We start from the raw sequence: 20,399 nt of genomic DNA on the forward strand, positions 1-20,399 counted from the left end.
AAAACAGCAGCCTCATAGGAGGTATTTTTTAGTCTGGAGCTTGTGCAGTCACCGAAAAAGAAGCAAAGCTGTCCCCGGGGTACTCCACGTGTGGCTGGCCCCTGGGTGCTGGGCAGGTTCCCAGAGGACCCGGGCTGCACAGTTCCGCGCGCAGCGAAAGCCCAGCAGCGCCGCTACCCGGAGAGCCGCAGGGCGCCCGCGAGGCCGCGCGTGCGCACTCCTCCCTCGCGCCCCGCCCCCGCTCCAGAAACCAGCGGGCCTTAGTGCGCAAGCGCCACCTGTGGCCGCCGACTCCGCCCTCAGGGGCGGAGACAAGCGGGGCCCAAAATGGCTGCCAGCCGCTACCGGCGTTTTCTTAAGCTCTGTGAGGAATGGCCAGTGGACGAGACCAAACGGGGCCGGGACTTGGGCACTTACCTGCGGCAGCGGGTAGCACAGGCCTTTCGGGAGGGAGAGAACACCCAGGTGACCGGACTGTGGGGTCCGCCTGCGGCGGGAGGCGGTTGGGGCGCGGGGAGGAAGGGGCCAGGCAGGGGCCGGGCCCGCGAGCGGCTGGCGGCGGGGGCGGCACGTGCGCGCGCCTCCCCCCCGGGCCGCACGTGCGCGCCGCCGGCTCTTCCCCGGGAGCTGCTGCGGAGAGCGACGACCCTGCCTGCTCTGCTCCCGCCTGGCTGCGCCTCGGAATTGCCGAAGAAGCCAGGACCACTCAGCCTCATTGAATCAGAATCTCTGGCATGGGGGTCTTGGCCTCAGTATTTTTAAAAGCTCCCGGATGATTCAAGGTGCAGCCAGGCTTGGAACCCACAACACCTGTCTCAGGTGGTGCTGATAGTCTCAGGCTTATTGCTCCCCTGGCATTGCTCCCCTGACACAGACCACTGTTGGGCACAAACCAAACTGATCCCCAAGGATCTCTGCAGGGTCTCCTCTAAGACTTTGCCTGACGCCTCCAGGACCGCTGTAAGCCCTTGCAGCAGGTTTTGGTCTGCAACCCATGTCCCCGTGTGTGAGTAGTAGACCTACGTTCTCACCTCTTCAGGTTGGTGCTGCAGCTCTGGGATTCATTCATTCGAATAGCGCATATTTGTTGAGCACCTGTCATTTGCCAAGAACTATGTTAAGTGCTGGGAGACAGAAATGAACAGATAAGGGCCTGCCCCCATGAGGTCTGAGTGTACATTCTAGTTCAGGGCCCAATAAGCCAGTAGATACATAAAACATTCCAGATAAGTACTATGATAGATATAAAATAGAGTAGCATGATAAATGGATTATATTAGTTATGACAGCTCCATAGGGTTTTACTGAAGAGGTGACACGTGGATGTGACCCAAGGGAAGAGTTGCCAATAATGTGCACCCGGTAGAAAGGGCATTCCAAGTAGTGCAAAGGTCCTGAGGCAGCACGTTGATTGGCATATTAGAGAATACAGAGACGGTCAGAGTGACTGAAGGGTAGTGAGCAAGCTGGTGTTTACTCAGAGTAGAGGTCAGAGGACAAGAGCCGGGCACAATCGAGTCTTGTAGGCTGTGGTTAGGAGTTGGATGTTATCAGGCTTGTGAGAAGCTATTGGGGGTACTGATGTAACCTAATTTTCTAAATGATCATTGTGGTTGTATGTGGTGAATGAATTGTAGGGGGCAAGAACAGAATGAAGGCGGCTGAAGAGAAGGCTGCTGTGGTAGCCTTGGTGGTGGTTTAAATAAGAGTTGTAGCAAAGAACGTGAAGTAACTGGATTGGCGTTGTAATGTAAAGGTTATGTCAACAGGACTTTTTATTGATATATTCAGAGTAGGGTAAAGGGAAAGGAGCCAGTAGCCTGAGCAACTGGATGGTGGTGCCATTTACTGATAGGAAAGACTAGATGAGGAACAGGTGGGGTGTGGGAAGAACATCTCGAGTTTGGTATTAGACATGTTAAACCTGAGATGCCCAGTGGATTTACTTCAAGTGGAAATGTCAAGTAGGCAGTCGGGTATTTGAGCCAGGGACTCGCGCAAGAAGTTAGAGATAAGAAATATGATACATAACACACACAGTCTGAAGAAATGACTTTTGTGAGACTTGATCATGATCTGTTTGAGCAGGAATGTGTTTTTTTACAACTTAACCCACTACAGAACCAAGCCAGTCCACCTACTAGAGCAAGTGGCCTTGCTGAAGCGAGATTGCAGATTGGATGGTGGGCACGGATGGGATGTCTAGCTCAGGGCTTCTGTGGTCTATGCTGGTCCAAAGTATATGGTTCTTGAATCATACCTAGTCTCAACTCTGCAAACCCCATGTAGACTGTCTAGGGCTTCTCTTCCTGTATATTTTTAATGTTAGCTTCCTGAGAATAGAGTGCCATTTTTATCTTTCTCCCCTCTACCCCCCCGTGTTCTAGCATAGTTCTTAGCACATAAAAGACATTCAGTAAATGTCTGAATGAATAGATAGATAAATGATTGGTATGGGTCATGAGACAAAAAAAAAAAACACTTGAATATAGTTGCAGATGTACCACAGGAATATTTCTGTGTCGTGAATGGAGAGAATTGATTTGTAAAGCTTTCTGTGGGAAGAACTGCAGGAACTACAGAGGAGGGCCATGACCTAGTCCTTTATCATCAAGAAGCTGCCAGCTGTGCCGATGTATGACTTTAACAAAATTCAAGTGGTAAAATAAGCCTGAGGAGAGCCTAGATCTTGGAGAAGTGAGTATGACATTCGTTTACTTTACTTAATTTAAGAGGGGCCAGGAAAGGAGGGGAGAGCTTTCTCTTTGGGACTTGTCATCCTTTGTCATCTACTAGGGAGATGGTGCTCATCAGTCGAAGGCCCACACAGGTTTGAGTCATGTCTGTAAGTGCAAGTCAGGACTTGGGTGATGGTTCCAGAGTGGCTGATGAATGCTTCCCTGGTTGAGTGAACCGGTGCATCACAATGGCCTCAGGCACATTACTCAAGACCACTGTCGTGGTACCTCATCCCAATGTCACCTGACACTGCTCCTGGGCTTGGTAAATCTTTGTGATAATTTTTGGATCAGCCCCTTGCTGGAATTGAGAACAGCACTGTGAGTCACTCCCCCCGACATCCCCAGATCATTTATAATCACCTTGAAAAGGTGGTTCAGGTAGCCTCTTCATTAACCTGGCAGCCGGCAGCAGGCATGAGTCCCTGCCTGCTGATTGGTGTGGAGCTTCCCTTGGTTATGCCAGTTGCCAAAAAGACAGGACTGGAGAGGGAGGCGGCTCTGTCCCGCAGGCTTTCTGTTCCTATTGAGGAGAGGCAAGCAGGCCTCTTGGCGTCCTGCATCTTAACAAAATACTGTACACTTGCATGGCACATTTTTGCTAGTGCAGCTGAGTGAACTAACCATTACTGCCCCCACCTTAGAGATGAGGAAACAAAAAATCAGAAAATAAAACAATTAACTCAGAATCTCCTGAGAGTGAGTGGCAGGACAAGACAGACAGACACAGCTGTCCTGGCCCGGGTCTGTCGTTGCCTCCTTGGTGCCTGCTCTTTCCTCAGCTACCTTTCCTCCGGAATTACTTCTTGTTGGAAAAGCCTCTTGATCCATGAACATCAGGCCATTCTTCCCCTCATTCCCTGCACAACGTTTTTTGGACCATGGACAGTTAAAGCAAAGAGTTAAACATCTCCTTGTATTTACCCATTTGCTTTTCTTTGTCCCAGCCTTTCCCTCCCCAGTGAGAATGGGAAGAAAGATGGCCTTTGGGGGACACCAGTGTGGCAGAACCAGACTCCCTGGAAAGCAGAGCTCAGACTGGAGACAAAAAACACAGCCTCCATTTATTCCCCCTCAGTTTGCCCTTTGGGGAGTCTCATGGTCCACCCAAAACCCACCACTAAGGAGGTGGTGGTGGGAAGCAGGAACACACTTAATACCTCTTACACCTTCGCTCCTATTGTGCAACTGCTTTAAGTTAATGCTTATGAGGTGGGCCCCCTTGGACTCTAGTTCCTGAGGAGAACACGTGTTCCCTGCAGCACTAAGAGCTTAATAAAAGAATCACAACATGGGGGAAGGTGGCAAAACAACTGTAATTGTCGACTTAAGTACAGGGAAAGGAGCAAATCCTTCTAATGAGTTCATTAGGTGCACAAGCAGCTTCCTAAAAGATCGCTGACTGCAACCAACACCCACTTATCTAGCACCAGGCGCAGCTCCGGCAAGCGGCCTGGAAATGCAGCCACCCAAGAAGGCAGGCATCCGCCAGGGAGCGCTTGGAGTTGCTTGGTATCCAGGTTTCACTTCAGCCCTGTGTGAAAGAAGTTGGACTCTGTCTTGAGTTTGTAAGTCATATAAGTGATGTTCCCAACTTCTCAGAGGTGGATTCAAAGGTTTTAGGTAATCCCGTTTTCTCAGTGATTGAGCCGAGGCCTGGTCTTTCCATTCCACAGTGTGGCATGTGTTTGCTGGCAGTGATGTCACCCCGCCTCCCCACATATGGACCCCCTGAAGTTAAGTTTTTGAGGCATGGCCTAAACACAGATTATGCTATTCTTTGTTATCATTTTGAACGCACTGCAAAACAAGAGTTTCAAGAAGCATCTCTGAGAGGGAAAGCAGACATCTTCATCTTTTTTTCCTCTCCCAGCTCCAGACAGCTAGAGGGGTTAAGGTAGTTTTAAGGTAGTCTACCAAGTCTACCAAGGTTAAGGTAGTCTACCAAGCTGCCCTTGGTAGGCCAAGGGCAGCTGTCCACGGGTGTTTAAAGATGTTGGTGCTCCTCCTAGAGGAATGAATTCTGACACGCTCAGTGGGTCTCTGTTTCATTCAAAGATCTTTGCTTCCTGGACAAGCAGTGGGGCACTTAGCGAGGTCCTCACTGCCCTCCTCGGCCTGGTCCCAGCCTGTTTCACCTCTCACCACATCCCAGCTCAGGCCCACCCTCACCGGGAATGTCTTGTTGCCCCCCCAAACAAGTGGTTTTCACCTTTGAGATTCCAGTGCTCTGTGGACACCCCCTCTCCCCCTCCTCAGTACCCCAAGACATAGAGCTTGTCTAGAATTTGGTGCCTTCCCAGACCCTTGAAGCCCTTCCTGGCTCATCTTGAGAACCCTGCCTGCCCAAAGCATCCTTGTTCCCCTGCCTTTCCTGCCTGCGCCTATGCCCAGGTCAGCTTTGAAGTCTGTGCTCCCTAAAATGAGGGACTCTGGCTCCCCCTCACTCTGTGAACTAAAACTGCAGTGAAACTCAAGGCCTTCCTGGCCACACCTGCCCTGTTAGCCGCCTCTCACTTGGGGCTCTGGCCCCAAGTGTTTGCTTTTGAACCCATGCCTGTCTTATCTCCTCTTGATTGACATCTCCGAGGCTCAGGCGTGGTCTCGATGTACCCTCCACAGTCCCCTAGCGAAGTAGTCTCCATAGTATGTGCTCAGGAAACACATTTTCAATTGAATGGAGGGAATGGGCTCTCATAACGGAATGAACTCATTTCAGAAGTTCATTACCAAGTCATGAAAACCTTTTTTCAAAGATCCTCCTGGACTGAATCCAAGTCTACCTTAATTAGCAAAGCAATTTGCGGCACCCTTTCCCAAAAGTGCTTATGCGTCCCTTTGTGTGAGCGGAATCAGGGCTGCTGTACCAATTGCTGTCACCACCCAAAATTCAATTTTAAAAATCGAAATCAGTGCCTGCGGCACTGATGTAGATTTGTATGTATAAAAGTTTAATATGGTAAAGAGAAATTTACTGACGGCTGAGCAGGGGAAATGCAAAAGGAGCAAAAATAGAGCCATAAAGGACACTTTGTCAGTTGAACATCTATTTTATTCACATTTAGGGAGCAAAGCTGAATTTTTCATAATGTCCAAATGCTGCCTTTTGCAAACCCAGCCTTGCTATTAGTCCTAAAATGTCCGTAATCTCATTAGGTGCGAATGCAAAATCAGGTAATTTAAAGCTTGTCTATAAGAATATTTCTACAAGTGTGCAGTACACTTCATCAGGAAACCATGTATTTCAAAATTCAGGAATGTTTGTGCCGGGTGTGAGCAAAGCGCAGGATGGAGGTGTGTGGTAGGCTTCTGGAATTAGGCAGTATTTCGATTGGCGTCCTTTTAAGTAGTCAACAAGACTGTTTCAATTGCTGAGCTTGTGTTGGGTGTGACTAGGAACCCAGAATTGTCCGTTGCTCCATCTCTGCTTAGACGGTAATAATTTGACTGGAAATTGGCCTGCCTCAGAGTCCCCTCATCTCCACTGAGCGTTGTTTACAGCCTCAGGTAGACACTTTCTGGCCGCAAATGGGAAGTTGGATGACAAGTTCATTTTTGGTGATTACTTGCAAGTATGTAGGTTTTTGGTTCCTTCTCAGATTGTTACTTGACCGCAAGGCATTAGGTATAATACCTGGGAGACTGTCTCTGAAGGAATTTTAAAAGATGGGGGGGATCCCAGGGGTCACTTTCTTTTTTGCACTCAGATTCTGCTGTTTGCTCTCAGGAGAGCAATGCCCAGCAGTGCTTCCCTCCCCCCCACCCCCGCGCCCTCCTCTCTTCCCTGCTGCCATATAGATAAGGAAAGGTGGGACGGAAGAGGATGCCCGCTCACCTGCTCGGGGGGGGCTGGTAGCACGTGGCTGAGCAGCCCACTGGCAGCACAGCCTTCACTGGCAAGATCCTGATGGTGAGGATCTGGTCGTACACGGCTCGCTCAGAAAGCAGCGTCTTGGTCTGACACAGGGGGAGCCCAGGGGCGAGGTGCTGGGAGGAAGGCAAGTCCCTGGGATGAACGCCTCTGCTAGCAGCTTGGTTGGGAGAGTGGTGGGATGGGAGCAGGGGGGGAAGGTCCAGATGAACTCTTCCCTTTTTTAGGGGAGGAGCCGCTCACTTGCCAGAGACCAGGGATTTGTTTGAACCCCACTGAGCTGACCTTGGAGTGCTTGGTGACCACTGAGGGCCATCAGGGCCAGGGCTGGAGGTTTGGTCAAATAGGGAGTGAAGCTTCGGCAACTTTCCATTCCTTCATCACTTCACCACTAACCTCATCCTGGCAGTCACGCTGGCGGTGCTGACCCACTGGTAATGTCCTCATAGCCTGTCCACTGATACCTGCCATTCCCCAGGCTTGTGCTGATGAAGCTGGAGGCACCCCTTCCCCACCCTCACCCCGCTCCTGCTGGTGACTCCCATTCATCCTCAGCCGTGACCCTCCCTGCTCCCCAGCAGCTTGGGGCCCTCCCTGTGCCGGGAGCACCCTTCATTCCACCGTTACCAGGATTATCCTGAATCCTCTCTCTCAGGGAGAAAGAGGTAGGGGCCTGTGTTTACTACTCCACTGTTCACTACTGCAAACAGTAACAAAACTTCATCACTCCCATGCACCAGTGCTCCATGCCTGGAATTCAGAGCGTCCAGCCATTACCTCATGTATCCTTGCACGCCCTCAGAGATAGGAACTATTATTATCTTTTCTTTTAAAAGAAAGGTTAAGCTGATCGGTGTGCTTCAAATGTCAGTGCATGAAAAACAAAGAAAGGCTGAGGACTGTCCCAGCTGAAAGGAGAAAGACACGACAGGTAAATGCAGTACATGATCCTGAGCCGGAAGGGGATTTTTCTGCAAAGATAATTCCTCAGACAATTGGCAGAATTGGGATACAGCTGGTAAACTGGATGAAAGTGTGGCAGCAGTGTTAGATGTCCTGGATTTCATCATTAAACTGTGGTTATGTAAGATGTCCTGTTCATAGGAAATATACTAAAATATGGACTGAAGGGGCATTATCCTGCAACTTACTCTCTAACAGATCTGACAAAAAATGTGGAGAGAGCGCCACAGAGAAAGAGACAGCAAATGTGGCGATGTTAAGGGTGGAGGCAAGGGAAGAGCGAACGACTTGCCCATCTCTGGTGAGTGATGGTGCCAAGCTTGGAACCCAGCAGTTGGGCTCCTCTGCTCCACTCGGCCATGGAGACCTCCTACCAGGGCCGGCACCTGGAGGGGCTCTAGTCCCATCTCTTATTTTTTTTTTTTAAGATTTATTCATTTATACAAGCACTGGGTACAGTCAGAAGCGCGGGAGAGTGAGAGAACTCACCAGAGCCAGAGCGGGGAACAGAACAGGCAGACTGATGAAATACACTGCTGAGGGGAGCAGTGGGCATGGCAGGAGAGGTCTGCCGCGTCCCGTGGGACCTGTGGGACCCTCGCCGGCGGCCAGGGATTGAACCGGCGCTGCAGAGGCTGTGGGCAGCTTCACAGCCCAGCGCTCAATCGCTGTGCCACCAGGAGAGGCCCACCATCTCTTATATTTGTCAGTGAACACTCCTGCACAGTATGAAGAGCGCAAGCAAAAGAAAATGCAGTTATCTTCTGACCATCTGAATATTGTTGCTTAAAACTCTGTGCTGGTGTAATTCTCTTTCCCTTTGTTTCTTCTAACTTCTGTGTTAGATGTTGCTTGTGCGTGACTTTCTAAAGACACAGTGTTCAAAATGCTCTCCTCCAAAGTCTGTGCTGCAGAATTTTATTCCAGCTGGACTCTCCTGAAAAATGCTGACCAGCAGACGCAGATCAGCCGCCGGTTCCTGTTGTCTCACCCATTTTTTTCTTTTCAGCCCTTAGCCCCAGTCCGCTCAAATAATGCTGTTGATTCTTACTCAGACACTAGCTACCGCCTCAGCCCTTCATCCGTTCTCTTCTGACTGGGCTACTCCACATTCTCTGACGAGTGGCCTACACCTGAGGTGGAGCTCACAAACTCTAGGGCCAAATGTCTTTTTGTTTGTTTGCTGTGAAGTGGGCACCTCACTTGACATGCACATGGGCAGAAGCGGAGCTGCCTTATTAAAATGCTTCACTACTGATTTGTTTATGTTTTGCCTTCTTCGAGAAAGGATTTAAGTTGAAAAAAATCCATCATTTGAATTCTAGGAAAAAACATAAAAGACAAAGTTTTGTTCTGGGGGAGCTTTCAGAATTCTTGGCAGAATGTAAAGAACTAGAGATAAATAACAATAAGGGCAGAGGGAAGGGAAAACTAAGAGGCGGGAGGGTCTGTGCAGTGGCCCATCTTCCCCAGGAAGGCCCAGCAGGGACACGCGCCCTCGGGCACCCGGAAAGGGGCTTTATTTCCCCCTTTCTATTCACAAGTGTTCTGGGCCTGTCCTTTCTAGCAGGATCTCACTGGACTCTTGGTTCTTCTCAATTCATCTATCTCATCTTTCTTTGTGTTTCCTTGTCAAATTTCAACAGCTCGCTTAGCACAGATGAAAGCTCAGGTGAATTTTTTTTTTTTTTTTGCCTTTCATAAAAGAACATTTAATACATTTCATATTGAGCACTTAACTCAAAGCCTTTGTTTTTCTCCAGTCCAGCATTTCACCTGCATATTCAGGCCCTCGGCCAGACTAGATGGTCTGAAGCAGCCCCCTCTGCCTCCTGCTGGCCCACACTCTCCCTGCCACCAGGGAGACCCTCGCCCTTCTGCTCCCCAGCTCCTGTGCATCCTTCATGGCCCCAGCCTACTCTCAGCCTCCACCTTTCACTGACCACTCGAGCATGTGGGGGCCCGTCCTCTGACTTCTTGTTGCCCACATTGCCCCTAGCACTCCCTTTATGAGGTGTGCCCTTCCGATATTTTTACTGTGGTGTCCCCCACTTCAGCTGGCATAGTGGTTCACAGGTTGCAGATGCTCAACAGCTGTTTGCAGGTTGACTGGAGATTGTTTGCAGGATGGATGTAGATGAGGTGGCGCCATGACGCCAAGAAGGTGATTTCTGATAGTGAGAACTGTAGGCCAAGATCACTTCCCATGGCGGAGGGGCCAGTGATAAGCTGCATTTGCGTGAATGCCTTATTTAAGTGGGGTCCTCCCTGAGGTACAGATACAATGGGGAGGCGGGCCTTGTTGACTCACTTCCTTGGGGGCTTTTTGTTTTCCAGATTGCAGAGCCCAAGGCCTGTGATGAGATGTATGAGAGCTTGGCAAGACTCCATTCAAACTATTACAAACACAAGGTGAGGGGGCCCCTCTCTGTCATATCCCCAGCCTCTGACTGGAGACAACCAATAAGAACAAGTGCAAATGTGATTATACATTGTTTTGTAAAAAACTGCAGTTTTGCTACTTTCAGCTGTAACCAGCAATTTCAACCAAACCAATAAAGGCGCCTGCTAGAGGCTCTTACTGAGGTTTTTAGGTCACCTAAATAAAAGCTATTTCTAATTATGATTAAAAGCCTGTGTTTTACATGCCACGTGTGCTCGCCGGTGTTTCTGACAACTGTTAGAGCTCATGCATATTTTCCCATCCACTCTGATGGAACTGGATTCCCTGCACCCTGTCGATAAAGATGGGGTGACTGGGAAAGTCCCGTCAGACAAAGCGGGGCTTTTCCTCAGCCCTGACATGATTACTGTCAGTTCCATTTAGTGTTACTTTTTTCCAGACTTAGAAAATGTTTTCATTAATTCCGCAAATACATGGCGTGGAAAAGGGAGCTCTTCTAAGTCCTCTCAACTCAAGGTGTGGCCCAGGAGCAGCAGCACCAGGGAGCTGGTTAGAAGTGCAGAATCACGGGCCACACCCAGTCCTGCTGAATCACAGCCTGTATTTTCTGAGAGATTTATGTGGGTGTTCGGGTGGGAGCCACAACCTGATACAGGTTCTTGTGAAGCCACGTCTGTGGCCTGCAGGTGGCGGTGCTCTTCCCCTCCGGGGCCTCCGCCTACACTCCCCATGGTCGTTACCCTGTGGTTACAGCAAGGCTGCTCACCCGGATCTTGGGGTCTCCTTTGTGTCACAGCACTCATGTTCTCTCCCTCCCTTCTCTTCCCATCTGCACGTGCTAGTACCCTCGGCTCAGAGACACAAGCTTCAGTGGCCTGTCTGTGGAAGAATACAAGCTGATCCTGTCCACAGGTATTGAGAGCACAGCCGCCCTTTCTGGCTGATTTGCGAATGATTCTTTGAGTTAGAGCAACCACAGGGAATTGTCTAATAAGACGGTTTTGCTTGATGGAAAATCTTGTGGAATAGCCCAGAGGAAATTCTGAAGCTAGAGGCTCATGTTTTTTGGCCATAAGATATGGAGAAGGTCAAAGGCATTATTTAAAACAGAAAATCCATCTTTAGAGCTTTTAAATTCAAGGCCGGGCAGCAGGGAATAGGGGAATACATATTTGCCAAATGGAAGTAGTTGAAATCAGAATGGAAGGAAAATAATTTTATTTTTATGGTCCTAAAGGGGCTTTATAAAAGAGGGTTTTAATTAAAACAAAAGGCCATTCAATAAATGTCTATAGGGATATCCGCCTTGGAGTTATCTGACCCAGGGGACGCAGACTGTGGGTTAGAGATGGGTTTAACTAGTTATGTTTAGAAGTTGCTGATAGGCCCTGACTAACAAGAAAGGAAGTACCTTGCCTAGCCCACCCCCTCCCTACTTCCCCATCTCTATTGTCACTGCAGCAGGAGGTGGCAATGATGGCAGAGAAGCCTGGATGGAAACAGGCAGGTTCTGGAAAATTACTATTTTTATTGCCAAGGACCTATCATATACAAAAATAGGCCGACCTTTTCTAGGGGAGCATAACCCTGAAACATCTGCCTTCTGGTACTCTAGAAATTTCTCTTTCCTGTTCCCCTGGCAACCCTCAGCAACTAAATTTTGGAGATTTGACCTTCCAGAAAGGTCTTCTGAACAGATTAAAACCTGCTGATGTCACCTGCTATTGTGTGTCAACTCTGATCCTATTTTTATTATAGTAGCAACTCTCTGGAAAACTGGGGTGAAGATATTTGGGCCAGACAAAATCACTTTAATGGCAATTTTAAATACACACACACCTAGGCCCCTAGGCCACTATAATTACCAGCATTGATGCACGATGTCATTGTGAGGCCCCAAGAGTCTGAGCAGAGTGTAAACTTAATTTTACAATGGATGTGACTTCTGGAGACCCTGCCTCTGCCCTCTGTTAACCCTCAGCGATGCCTCTGAGCTGGGGGAGGCAGAGAATAGGCCACAGCAAAGGAGGAGATGTAAGACTCCCCACCATTGGCCCATGCTGTAGCTTATTCAGGCTGGGAGTTCAGCTCCAGGAAATTTGCTGATAATTTGTTTTCACAGCAAGCTTCATGTTTTTGTTGCGACCATGTGGAATTAGCTTCCTGAGTGTCTCCTCTAACAGGACAGAGATGCACCTTGCAGTGTTTGTAATGAGAGGATTTGAGGGCCAGGCAAGTCTGAAATGTGGCCACAGCCCAGGCTGGGTCATAGGAGACCCTAAGAGGCCTTGTGGCTTGCAGGTGGACAGGGTGCTCTCTGCATGCAATTTTGTGCCCCATTAGAGATCTTGGGCTCCTGGCAGAGTCCCAGGGGAGATGCTGGGCTCATGGCTGAGGTATAGTGCATGTCCTTTTAATGAGGAGCCCACTGACTATTAATAAACACTTAAGTTTTTCTGTTCATAACAGCTACTCTTCTCCAGTTTTAACAGATGAAAATTCAGGCAATAAAATTTAAACATTTCTTTGAAAATCTAAATTTGAAATATAAATAAAATTAGGTGTCACAGAAGTTTATCCCTGGAGAGGCTTTAGACCAGTGATTCTAACTAGGGATTGCCTCTGAGGGGACATGTGCAGTGTCTGGAGGCATTTTCAGTTGTCACAGCTAGGGGTGGGGGAGGGGAGCCCAGCATCCCGTGGGTAGAAGCCAAGGTGCTGCCAAATGTCCTACAGTCACAGTGCAGCCCCACAACGGGCTCATCTGACCCAAAATGTCAGTGGTGCTGAGAAACCCTGCTTGGGTTCTTTTGAGGTGGGTGTGGTGTGGGTGTGGATGGGCAGCAGCCGGGTGGCGTGGTGTATGTGTGTCCCTCTGTCGGGGTTCTTAAACAAGGGCCACTAGCTCCCTCCTGCCACCATAGCTGTGAAGATGGCCAGCTTTTCTTGAGTGCAGGCGAGGTGCCAGGCAAGTTACTGTCATTTCCTTTCATCTTCACAGGTTTTGAGGCAGTTATTTTTATCTCCATTTTACATATGAGGAACCTGAGACTCAGGGGGTTAAGTAATTTGTATAAGGGGACCCAATGGGAAATGAGGGGTGGGGACTTGGCCCAGGTCTTTCTGCCTCTCTGGTGCCTGCTCAGCTCCACAGCATGTGTGCAGAGTAAGGTACTGAACCTCCCTAAGCATCCGTTTTCGTATCTGAAAAATAGAGATAGGTCCTTGTGGGGTAGGCCAGGTTCTAAGAGAAAGCATCTGGGCCTGCGGGCTCCAATACTTCTTCTTAGCCCGTTCACGTGGAACAGGGCAGCGAGGGCCCTGCTCGGACACCGAGTGGCGCCCAGCCGTGCGCAGGGCCGCTGTGCGGATGCTGTGTGCCGTGGTGCAGCCTTGGTAAACAAGTGCTTGGCTCACACTAGCAGTTAATTTTCCATTAGCCTATCTGATTTGCTTATCAGAAGTGGGGTTTACACTTCCCCTTTTTAGGAACACACTGTGTGACGGGTGAGCCGTGCTTGTGTGGTGAAAGCTCTGCAGGGCCAATGTACATAACCGAATTTTAGACTTTTTTTTTGGTCTTCCCCTTTGCAGATACCTTGGAAGAGTTTAAGGAAATGAACAAAGGCATGTGGAAGAAACTGCAGGAGAAGTTTGCCCCCAGGAGTTCTGAGAAGGAAAAGGACTGGGTCAAGTCCTTGTCTCGCCCACGTACCTAAGCACAGGGTCTTATGTGCCACCACCATCAATAAAACTGCCCTGACCGCCCCATCCTCGTGGTTTGGGAAGCTCATTTAGCCCTCACTAAAAGGAAGCCCTTATTGCTCTGAAGAAAGTTCAGCCTGAGAAAGGATGCCGTGGAGCCTCGGCCCCACCCACCGGTCAGGGTAGAGAAGTCTCCCAGGGAGAGGAAACTTTGGTCTCCGGGCCTGAGAAGGGAAGGTGCTTCCTGAAGGGCCAAGGGAGCCCCACCTGCCAACGGGGGCCTGACTGGCTCCCGGCAAGATTCTCAGGCTCCCTTTTATTGTAGGAGCTCCTGGGAGAGGGCCAAAAATAGCAGTAAATATTGAAAAAGGCATCCTGTTGCAAACAGAAAGCAGCAGGAGGTGGTATGGCGGGGAGATGAGAGAGCCCGCTTGGCCTCCTCTGACTCAGAAGCATGGAGCACGTCCTCTGCTCCTGACCTTGCAAAATACCCTCGTTCCAAGTTGGCTTAATGGACAGAGTAGAGCTACACACAGGCCTTGGTCAACAGGGGCCTTGGGCTGCGGTTGGCTTCAGTACTGTGGGCGGGTTCCGAGGGAAGCCACAGGACAGCGGCCTCCTCGCCAGGGGCCAGCAGAGGGTCACGTTATTACCCCGCACCCAAGAGCCTGAGCTCTTTCTGGTAGACATTCACATTCCCTATTTGCACCGGCTTCTGGCAAGAACAGACTTGAGAGAAAGGGTAGGGCAGGGGCCAACAGCTCCCCTCACCAGGGAGAAGTGGAACTGGGTTCTTCACCTTGTTTGTACCCAGACTCCCCAAATATGTGAGATGCATGAAATAGAATACATAGGATCCCAGCAGAAACCAGTTACACTGGTTTCTGCCCAGGAATTAGCAAGGCGGATGTCACTCGGGGCATCTCCCCAGAGCCCAGTGGGAGGGAAGGGAGGCTGGCAGGCAAGGGCTGGTGTCCTGTGCCATCAGGGTGCCACAGTGCCACACTGATCCCACAGCCCATGGGAGTACAGGAAACAGCACTCCTTTTTCATGGACTGGATTCCTATTAATTTATTTATGGCAATTAACATTAGTTGTCAGGCCAAAGGATTTGTAAAACATTACACCAAAAGGGGAAAAAATTAAGCAGTCAATAACCAGCCATTGTGACACACCCCAGCCCTGCCACCTGGGCATGTGACTCTTCCCCAGGAAGCAGGTCTGGGAACAAGACTCCATCCTTGGGTCACCAGTCCCCCAGAGGCCGTGCCAGAGGAGGTGGCCTGGACATGGACAGTGATGTCTAACACTGTCCACAGCAGACCTGAGGCAGGAGGGAGCCACGAGGCCGTGGGCAGGCTGAGCACGGTGCCCATGAATAAGTTAAATAACAGCCCTAAAATGACTAGCAACAGCATTACTGCCCTCCCTCAGAGGGGGGCAGAGCCAAAATGTAGTGCTTGGAATAAAGAGGTGACCCCACTCCTAATCACCCACAAGGAGGAATAACAAAGGAATATCAGTTATTGCTTTAAGGGACACGGCGAGAGTCCTTTAAGAGGACGCATCCTCCTCTAAGGCATTAAGGTGAACTGAATCCCAGTGCGATTCTGAGTCTTTCAAGGGCTCTGGGCAGGACTATCAACTCTGGTTCCCCTCCGAGCTGGTCAGAGCCTGGCGGGCTGGAGGGGTCTGCAGAGTAGGAGCTGCAGGCTGGGTGGGCACCTAGCCTCAAGAGGTGGGCAGGGCTGGGCCCCAGACCCAAGGGAAGGGGCAGTGTCGCAGGCACCGCTCTCCAGTCACTGGCATCCCGGTGGCGCCTTCGGTGGCCTTCAGCGGCTTATGCAGTTCTGCACATCCACAAAGCCCAGGCGCTGCCTCCGCTTCCGCTGCTCTGTCATCTAGGGTTAAACAGACGCCGACGGGTCGGGTCAGGCGGGCCGGGCCTTCCCTCCACAGGCATGGCAGAAAGGCTGGCGCCCACCAGCCCCGGAAAACCCAGCTGCCATCAGAGCTGGCGGCAGGCCAAGGCCCTCAGGGTGCAGCCAGGATGTCAGCCCCAAACCCTCATCCTCAATTAGCTTGTCACAAACCCATGATTTGGTGCAGCTGGGAAACCACCCCACCTAAAAGAGGGCCTACTAATCTCATTTAGTCACTTCCAGATGGAGGATGCTCTGGACAAGAGGGGGTCTTGAGAAGCAGAAAGATGCCTTTACCTCTCCCATCCCTCATCAGCAAACCCTGGGAGGGACCCTAGCAGCTGCTAGGCATCAGGGGCGGGGGGGGGGGGGGGGGGGGAGGGGTAGCAGTGCTGCCAACCCCAGTCTAGCTTCCCACAGAGTGGTGTTTGGAACCTTTCATCCCAGAACAGCAGAAAAGGGGGGCAGGAGGAGCAGGAAGGCCCAGCACCCTCCTCCTCCCCCCACATGGAGGGCTCAGTAACCATCTGAGGCTGCCAGCGTAGGACCCCCCCATGTGGGGCCAGGCCAGGGCGGGGTGCACACCTGCTCCTTGAGCTCGTTGAGCTGAGCAGTGAGGTGGGACACCAGCTTCATGGTGGAGCTGAGCTTATCCTGAAGAATCCGGATCTCGTTCTGCTCCCCCTCCCCTTCGTTGCTCACTAGGGACATGGCCCTCATCCGGGGGAACCAATCCAGGTTCTTATTCTGAAAAAGATCAACAGTGCAGTGAGCAAGCCAGACCCGATCTAGAGAGGCCTCGCTCAGAAAAGCAGCAATGCTGGGGGAGCCTTCTGCCACACCCTTGACAAAATGACTCCCCACGGATGTCATGGAAAAGTGTGACTTGACCAGGCCTGGGGCGAGCTGGCAGCTGAGGCTCAGGGTGTGGGGGCTGCCGTCTGGGGCAGGCTGACAGGCTGACTTCCGCTGGGTGGCCTCAAGTCTCTCGCTGGTATCAGCACCATCTGTTTACTCTCACAACACCCTCAAGAGGTGGGGGGAAGGCCTCTGCACCCAGACCCCAAATCTCCTTCCTTCCTTCCTCCCCGCCCTGCCCAACATGCACGCCCCACACCCCAGGAAGACACGAGTCAGATGGCACTGAGGGAAGGCAGGCTACGGCTGACATGTGTCTGAGAGGCTGAGCCACGTTTCCCAGGCCATGGGAGGAGCGGGCGGAGGCACAAGCAGCTTTCTGGTTCCTTGTCACAAGCTATGAATTCTCAGACCAACAGCCAACCCGCACTCAGATCAGTTCACATGGTGGACTTAAAATAACAAGCAGAACTCCTTGGCCCTCCACCCCTTCACTAAATAGACCTTTCCTTTAAGCCTGCAATTTACCTGCCATGCACAGATCTGAAGGTGCACTTTTGATGGAAATGAAGGGCTTCCTTTACCTTAAATCCTATAAGACCTTTTCTTATTACTCAATGCGCGTTACTATAGAAATTGGACAGATTAAGTGATTTTTCCAAAGGTTGGTAGTTTACCGGGCTCTCTCAGCCTGAGACCATCCAGGCTGCAGGAAGCTGCCTTCCCTCTCGCTGAGCTGAAAAGGCCCCGTGGAAGGGTCCACAGGGAGGCCAGCTGCTCCCCCACTGCCTCGGCATCACGCACCCTAGGGACACCACTCACGATCTCTGGGACCGACAGGTTTGCTGGGGGATTTTTCCTGACACCCAAGTCCGAGCAGAGAACGAGGAGGCGCCTCGGCCGCTCAGGCAGCTGGCGGGGCTCCTGTGCAGCTGAGGGCTGGCGCCAGCTGCTCCTCCGCTCCTGCTGGCCTTTCAGCAAGTGTCCGCAGCTGGCCCCCACCCGGCTCCCGGTGAGTGGGTGAGCGCAGGCGGACGGAGCCGCTCCTCCCAGCCGCACCTTAATCATCTGGGCCACGTAGCTCTCCGGGCCCGTGTAGTCCGTCTTGTTTTTCACCCGGACCAGCACGATGAAGTACAGGTAGTTCCACATGTTGTGCTCAAACTTGATGTGCTCCTCAAACGACACCGTCTTGTTATCAAACTTGTCCCTCTCCAGACCTGGGGGTGCAGAGAGCAGGGGTGAACAATTGGCCTCCATGAGCCGCTGCGCGGCGCCTGGCGGAGCGGACACCAATTCCTGATGCAGAGGGGACCTTCGGCCTGGGGCTAGGCCTGATGCGCGCCTGCGATGGCCTCTTTGGGCTATTTGGGTCATTTCTATTTAAAGCACCAGCCACTTAGCCGTGGAGATCCCGCCCCGCCACAGCTGCAGCCTCCACAGTGACAGCAGAGGACCACGGCGGCACGCACGGAGGCCTCGAGAGCCGCGGAGCAGGAATAGCTGGGTAAGGGGTTTGTCCGACAGGTCACAGACACTTCACACCAGGGGCGGGCTTCAGTGGCCTCTTCCATGAACCAAGAGCGTCTAAAGGAAAGGTTTCTGAGTCCCTTTTCCAAGACCTTCTGGTTTCTGAGTCCCTTTTCCAAGACCTTCTGTTACCCCTAGTTCTCCCCTAATTCGAGGATAAGCAAATAGCCGTCAGGCCATCAGCCCCAGGGCAGGGTCCCTAGTGGCCACAGACCCTGGAAGGGCCACACTGAGGTTGCCACGAGCCAGACCACAGAGGTCAAACCCACATCCAGCCCAGCCCCTCTGCGGCTTCCACGGGGCAGAAATCAGGCCTCACCACAGATGAAGCACGTGGTCTTAAGAATCTCCTCCTTTTTCTGCTTCTCACTGCGTAGGTCCGCAAAGGTGTCGATGATCACCCCAAAGATCAGATTCAGCACAATGATGATGACGATGAAGAAGAACAGGAGGTCGTAGACCACACGGGCCGGGAAGAGAGATTCCTGTGGGGGGGAGGCAGGGAGTCTGGGCCCAGCAGTGCCCCAGTTCACAGGGGAAGACAGAACTCAGGTGAGGGTCAGCACAAGGATAAAGGGGGCCCAGCCCGCAGCAGAAGGGAATGAGTACTTCTGGCTCCTAGGGCCATGGAGATGACACGGAGGGCCCAGCCTTACTCCACAGAGCAAGAATCCAAACCCGACTCCTGAGTGTGGATTAGGAAATGGTGGGCTCAGGATACCAGCTGGCATGAAGCCCTGTAGCAGGGTTGTGGTGTGGGTCTAGGCTCGTGACTGCCCCTCACTCCTGGTCAGGCGGCAAGCCAGCTCTGAACGCCGCGACCCTCTGGACAAGTGGCTTCACACATCCTAAAAACCTTGAATGGCCAGGGAGATGTCAGTGGCTTCTCACCTCCATGTAACTAGGACAGACTAATGTCCTGGAAACGTTGGGCTGCCCAAGCCAAGTCCCAAGGCTGCTTTAAGAAACTGACCCAGTTCCCCCCATCTTGGTCTCCCCTGAGGTGGGCTGGGCTCTGCCTCGCAGATGAAGCTGGGGATGCGGCCCCTGTCTGACGCACACCTCAGCCTGGCAAAGCTGGGGGGGCCAAGGTCTTTCCTTAGCGCATCTGTGCAGAGCTGGTGGGTGTATGAGCAGACAGGTGGGCCTAGCGCCCATCAGCGTGGCAGCACGTGAAGCGGGTGAGAGTGCCAGTGGGTGGGAGCTGCCACACCGAAAAGTGATTGTCCCGCTTCCCGCCCCCATGACCGACAAAGGCCCTCACAGGGGCTGCCAGAACAGGGCCCAGGCCAGGTGGACCTGGGGTGGGGCAGGGTGCTCACATCTTTGGAGGGCTTGCGGAGAATGTCGCCCACGCCGCCACCATTGCGCAGCCCGTGGTTCATGACAGTGACGATGCACATCAGCAGAGTGTCACAGGCCCGCTCGGTGCCGTCCAGCTCCTCGTCCTCTGTGAGCCGAGAGTGTGCTCATCCCCTGGCCAGGCCACCTGCCTCTGCCCCCTCCCCAGCGGGACTCCCAAGGATATTGCCCTCACCTTCCAGGATCTCAGGCACTGAGACCCCCGAGACACAGTCCTCGTTGTCCCTGCTGCACGTGCCCATAAATGCTGCGGCTCCATGTGTCATCCCCAGGGGGCTGGCTGGAGGGGACATGGATGAGATCATCAGAGGGTCCAAATGCCTGGCCCTGGCATCCCACTGGCTCGATGCCCATCCTCCAGGGAGCCTTCCCTGATCCTGCCAGCTCCCCACTCTGTCTGGCTACAAGTGAGGGGTCTTCAGGCCCCTGCCCCCTCAGGGCTGAGCACAAATGGAAGGGAGAGGGGATTTGAAAATACTGAGTTTAACATGCTTACATGGTCTGTAAGCAAGACCACCAGAGACCCAACGCTGTCCCGCCTGAGAGGGAAGCAGACTGGTGTAAGCCAGGCCTCCCCAGAACCCCGGGGCTCGCTGCCAGGTGGAAGACCACTCCCGGTCCCGACACCAGTCCCTGCGCAGACCGGACCCTCTCGTCCCCACCTCGCCCAGGAAAGGAGCCCAGACCTCGAGAGTGGTTGCTGTGCAGCCGGTCAACCTCCAGGATGAAGTCATCCTTGAGGAAGAGGAAGCCGACGATGGAGAAGAGGTAGACCAGGATGAGAGCCAGCAGGGCAGTCAGCAGGATGGAACGGCCATTGCGGGTCACACTCTTGATGACGTTGAACAGTGTCTCCTCACGATAGATGAGATCAAAGAGCTGTGGGGAGGGACAGGGCCTTAAGGGGCTGGAACACCAATGGACACAGGGCCGCCCAGGCCACAGTCTCCTCTGTAGGGTCTACGGGTGGGAAGGCGTACCCAGGCTGGGGGAGGGGGTTCCAGGGGAGGCTTCTCAGAGGAACCTGGATTGATGATGCCAAGGA

At 52.2% G+C, this 20,399-nt stretch overlaps 2 protein-coding genes across 3 annotated transcripts in view; one reads left to right on the forward strand and one right to left on the reverse strand.

The window, feature by feature from the left end:
- Positions 1 to 327: 327 nt before the first annotated feature.
- UQCC2 (ubiquinol-cytochrome c reductase complex assembly factor 2) lies at positions 328 to 13,740 on the forward strand (the record flags this gene model as incomplete). 2 transcript variants are annotated; one of them, XM_084229114.1, is made up of 4 exons in its annotated part: positions 328 to 465; positions 9,910 to 9,984; positions 10,819 to 10,888; positions 13,571 to 13,740. In XM_084229114.1, 4 exons carry the CDS (start codon positions 328 to 330, stop codon positions 13,693 to 13,695), a joined length of 408 nt encoding a protein of 135 aa, XP_084085240.1. In that variant the 3' UTR covers positions 13,696 to 13,740. The 2 variants fall into 2 exon arrangements, with proteins under 2 accessions (XP_084085240.1, XP_084085241.1); XM_084229115.1 differs by having other exon boundaries at positions 9,937 to 9,984.
- A 1,774-nt stretch (positions 13,741 to 15,514) lies between these two features.
- The window catches only part of ITPR3 (inositol 1,4,5-trisphosphate receptor type 3), a gene marked incomplete at both ends in the record, with an annotated part of 64,983 nt that continues 60,098 nt past the window's right edge, over positions 15,515 to 20,399 (reverse strand). Inside the window, 7 exons of the mRNA XM_084228004.1 lie at positions 15,515 to 15,583; positions 16,190 to 16,351; positions 17,522 to 17,682; positions 18,312 to 18,477; positions 19,315 to 19,442; positions 19,530 to 19,634; positions 20,041 to 20,233. Coding sequence (XP_084084130.1) covers positions 15,515 to 15,583; positions 16,190 to 16,351; positions 17,522 to 17,682; positions 18,312 to 18,477; positions 19,315 to 19,442; positions 19,530 to 19,634; positions 20,041 to 20,233 — 984 coding nt within the window. The remainder of the gene's footprint in view (positions 15,584 to 16,189; positions 16,352 to 17,521; positions 17,683 to 18,311; positions 18,478 to 19,314; positions 19,443 to 19,529; positions 19,635 to 20,040; positions 20,234 to 20,399) is intronic.

Source organism: Talpa europaea (genome assembly GCF_964194135.1).
Source record: "Talpa europaea genome assembly, chromosome: 2".
Taxonomy (NCBI): Eukaryota; Metazoa; Chordata; class Mammalia; order Eulipotyphla; family Talpidae; genus Talpa; species Talpa europaea.